General features: G+C 41.6%; 1 protein-coding gene across 1 annotated transcript; it reads left to right on the top strand.

Moving 5' to 3' along the window:
• The first annotated feature begins 3,195 nt into the window (after positions 1-3,195).
• LOC129084677 (olfactory receptor 8S1-like) lies at positions 3,196-4,137 on the top strand. Its single transcript, XM_054590874.1, has one exon. The coding sequence runs from the start codon at positions 3,220-3,222 to the stop codon at positions 4,135-4,137; it is 918 nt and encodes a 305-aa protein (XP_054446849.1). The 5' UTR covers positions 3,196-3,219.
• Positions 4,138-4,718: the final 581 nt, after the last annotated feature.

The raw sequence follows: 4,718 nt of genomic DNA on the forward strand, positions 1-4,718 counted from the left end.
CTTTTGAGTACCGAGCTTAGGTATTTCTCTTTATGCACAAAAAACCTTAAACGCAAAGAGCATTTAAGTCAGTTCACATGACTGAACTGTTGTGGTACATTTTCTGTCTTGTGAATTTCTCCTGAGCTCTGAGGCATGCCCACCAACTCAGAAAAACAGGATGCATTCTGCACCAAGAAAAGACAGAAACGTGGTAATGCTTTTCCTCTGTTCTCTGATGGTTTTCTCTGCTCCTGTGTTCCCTGTAGGATCTTTTTACCCTCAATTCCCACCACTTTTTGTCATTCCTCACCAGGCACTTCTGTTCTCCTTGAGACCCTCTCATCTTATCTTTGTTCTTCTGGACTGGAGGTAGGAGAACATTTCTCTCTGACATAGTATTTGTTTCTGTTACCTAAAATGTTTTGGTCTTTTCCTTAAATCTCTTTCTCTTCCTCCTTTTGGGAAAATTATACATTTAGATTTGGGGTGAAGAAAAGAGAATCTAATGATTCTTTAGCACCTCAATTGTCTTCAGCACTATGCATAAGTTATTCAGTTAAGTACTTAACAACTTTCCAAAGCAATTATTTTTAGTTTTCATTTTACATGTGGGACAATTGAGAAAAGTCTGTTTCCTCTATCTTGATATACTCCCTGTTTCAGGTGCTGAAAGCCCACATTATACCAGAAACCTGGAGGTTTAGAGAGGTTAATACCTGAGAGCTGGCCGTAAGAGTTGGGAGTAGATCAGGACATCAGTGATAGACTTTGGGCACCTCGTGACTCAGAAATAACCCTCTCCAAGCACTCCAAACATATAGGGTCTAGAAATGAATTATATCTTTAGTTATAGGTATCCCCCTTGATGCACTCTGAGATATGTGGCAATTCAGAACAGAGCTCAAGACACAGCCTTGGGGCAAACCCTTCCACTCGGTGAAATATTCCTCCAGTGCACTTTCTGTATCTGGTTTCAGGTGAGTCCAGGGTGTCCAGATCGCTTACTGACTCCTAATTAGATCTGTTCTCTGTGAAAAGTAAAGCCCTAGACTATTCTCTTGAGTCTCATTCGTTCACTTACTTACTCATATGTTCATCTTTGTTTTTAAATAACACTTTTTGAGCAACTCCGTTGAGCCCATCACAATACTAAGGTTCTTTTCTAAGTCTCACTCTAACATGAGCTCCTCTCAGGCAGCTTTTCTTTGGAAATGATCTAGTCAGCTAACTCCACCTAATTGTAACAATAAATGAAAACATACAGTGGCAGCATTCTCAGAGCTGTTTCCATTCCAAATTTGGACTCACTGGTCTGAATAAATGAAGCACTGAGAATACTAAAATTGTAGTACAAGGTAAAAATGACGATTGCATTTATTTCTGTAACCCTTCAAATAGCTAATACAGTGCACCTCTACCCCTGAGGGAGTCTGACCCCTGACAGGATGCAATTTGCAGATTTGCCTTATGCAAGATTTTCATGCTTTGGAGTATATTTCTAGGAGAGGAAGTTTCTCCAAAGTTTAAAGAATTTCTAGTGCTAGTAGAAGAGCTCCATTTGGAGATGAGTAGAACACAGGGGGGCCTTTTTGCTGCCCTCCAAAGTTATAAGGGGTGATTGTCTGTATTTCATTCTTTGATTCCTTGCTTTTTTGGCATCTTCTGCCACTGATGTACTATTCTCCTGATGAATCCAGGTCACTGTAGCTACAGCTAGAGTGGTGAATAAGAGAAAAAATAAAGTAATAATAAGACAAAATGCAATCCCCACATGACTGGAAGTATTTAGGTTTTTATAAATAACATGTACAATTTACCCATTTATTTCCTCTTTTAGAAATCACGGAAGAGATCTGTATCAGCAGGGATTTTCAAACTCCCCATTAATACCAAATTCTCACACTGATATTCAAACTTATTCATCTCCTGGGCCATAGGATTTCAAAAGGTTTTTCTTTTATTCTGTGTTAGTTATTGCTCAACTAGGTAAGAAGTGCAAGTAATGGGGACTTGATTCCTCAGAATAGCTTTAATTCTGTGTATTACTTGGATAAACAATGTCTTTTGAGAACTGATTATGCTGGTCTTGCAGTATGAACACAAGATACAGAGCAGGATGTGAGGGTTAAGATGATGTAGTTAATAGTGTTGAAGGGTTATCCTGAATTTATGGCTGTAATCTGGGTGGTTGGTTCAGGGTCAGAAAAAAAAAGTCAAGCTTTAGAAAGTTAGTAGGTAGTCTATATTTACAAATGGCATGAGGGCACAGAGGAGAGTGGAATCTGAATAGGTCACACAAACTGGGATTGGAGATTATGATCAGAGTATGTTTCCATATCGGTCAACAGTTTCTTGTGATAAATTACATAGCATCTGGGCTATCTCTGTACTGCTTTTTTTTTTAATTTACTCCTTTTCTCCTCACTTGGCAAATGTCCAGCCACTACCTCTCTTCACTTTCCATTTATGATCTCATTTAAATACTTAGTGAAAAATAAAAGCCGTTAGATGACAAGTTCTTCCTTTCTAACACCAAATCTATTGACTTCATGCATGTCGGATGGGTGACGTTAACACAATCTCCCCTAAGGCCACCTATGCTTTGCTTCTGCTCTGAAACTCAACTGCTCTCAGAGACACCATTTCTGCAATTTCATCTTATTCCTCCTGGAATTTCTCTCTTTCTACTGGATTATTATCAACAGTTTACAAAATCCTTCAGGAGATTTAATAATGAAACAAGAACAAATTAACTCTAAGAAATTAAAGAAAGAACAATAAAGATGGACAGGGAATTGATGTAGGGTGGGAATTCTGTAGAAAACATAATTATGGGTTTTAGGAAATCTAGGGACTTATCATTTCAGGACATACATTTTTGAGTGGGCAAGAAACTTTGTGAATGGAGAAGAGGGTTAAAACACTGAATATTAGACATAAGAAGAGGCTTCAGCCCTGGCTGGTGTGGCTTGGTTGGTTGGATATTGTCCTGTAAAGTGAAAGGTCATGGGTTCAATTCCCGGTCAGGGCACACACGTGGGTTGTGGGTTCGGTTCCGGGAAGGGGCATCTGGGAGAGGCAACTGATTGACGTTTCTTTCTCATATCAATGTTTCTCTCCCTCTCTTTCTCCCTCCCAACCCCTCTCTCTAAAAATAAATAAATAAAACCTTAAAAAATAAAAAGAAGAAGCTTCACCCAATTTACTTCTGACATTCCAAAGAACATATTGAAGGCAATGAGGAACCACAGCATTATCTCTGAGTTCATCCTCTTGGGGCTATCTGCGGACCCCCAGATCCAAGCTCTGCTCTTTGTGCTCTTCCTCATTGTTTACCTCCTGACCCTGATGGGGAACCTGATGCTGCTCCTGCTGATCAGGGTTGATTCCCATCTTCACATCCCCATGTACTTTTTCCTGGGACATTTGTCCTTCCTGGATCTCTGCCACTCTTCTGTCACGGTGCCCAAGCTGTTGGAGAACCTCCTGTCTGAGAAGAAAACTATCTCAGTGGAGGGCTGCTTGGCTCAGGCGTTCTTTCTGTTTGCCACCGGGGGCACTGAATCCTGCCTACTCGCTGTGATGGCCTATGACCGCTATGTGGCCATCAGCTCTCCTCTGCTCTATGGCCAGGTGATGAACAGACAGTTGTGTGTGCGGCTGGTGTGGGGCTCATGGGGCTTGGCTTTTCTGGATGCTCTCATCAATATCCTTGTAGCTCTCAATTTAGACTTCTGTGAGGCTCACAATATCCACCACTTCTGCTGCGAGCTGTCCTCTCTCTACCCTTTGTCCTGCTCTGATGTGACAGCAAGTTTTACTGCCCTACTCTGCTCTTCCTTCCTGCATTTCTTTGGAAATTTTCTCCTGATAGTTTTCTCCTATGTTCGTATTTTGTCCACCATCCTGAGCATCACCTCTACTGCAGGCAGAAGCAAGGCCCTCTCTACCTGCTCCTCCCACCTCATGGCAGTGGGCTTCTTTTATGGCTCAGGATTTCTCCGCTATCTCATGCCAAATTCAGAATCCACTCGAGAGCTAATCTTCTCCTTGCAGTACAGTGTGGTCACCCCCATGCTGAATCCTCTCATCTACAGCCTGAAGAACAAGGAAGTGAAGGCAGCTCTGAAAAGGATATTGAGAAAATGTTCCTAGTATTTCAAATAATAGACTACAGCATCAGAATGATTAGGAACCTGGGTAGAATTGCAATAAGTAGTGCCTGAATATTAAGAATTCTCTGATGTCAGAATCTGCAAGATACCTTACAGATTTTCTTTCTTTTTTTCTTTTTAACCCTCACTTGAGGCATTGCTGGGTTACTTCCTGTGCTCGCCCAGACTAGAGATCAAGCCTGAGGCCTTTTGGCGTACAGGGTGATGGCTCCAACCAACTGAGCAACCTGGCCAGGGCCTTAGGGCCTTTCTTAGAAACTTACTCAGAGGTGGCGTTAATTTTCTTGGAATGATAACCAGTTCAGTCCTAGTCAGAGGAAGGTGGGTGGATGAAGCTCTTGTCTAGTAGTTTTTCTTATAAAAATATGTATTACACAGAGGTGGCAGAAATTATTACCCTCAGTCTATCTTTACCATCCTTCTAGGAGCTAACCTCCACCTGCTCAATATGATTCTGGAGAGACTGTTAATCACGCCGTCCCCAAGTCCTTCTCCTGCCCTGTTCATTATTCACTCATTCTCCCTGGCACAGTGGCTAATACAGGAAGGAGCCCATGGTCA

The sequence above is a fragment of the Pteronotus mesoamericanus genome, unplaced genomic scaffold, assembly GCF_021234165.1.
Source record: "Pteronotus mesoamericanus isolate MK-2021 breed Mesoamerican mustached bat unplaced genomic scaffold, CSHL_Meso_final scaffold_21, whole genome shotgun sequence".
Classification (NCBI taxonomy): Eukaryota; Metazoa; Chordata; class Mammalia; order Chiroptera; family Mormoopidae; genus Pteronotus; species Pteronotus mesoamericanus.

Coding starts and splice junctions, on each gene's coding strand:
- LOC129084677 (XM_054590874.1), top strand. CDS start 3,220: ATGAGGAACCACAGCATTATCTCTGAGTTCATCCTCTTGGGGCTATCT.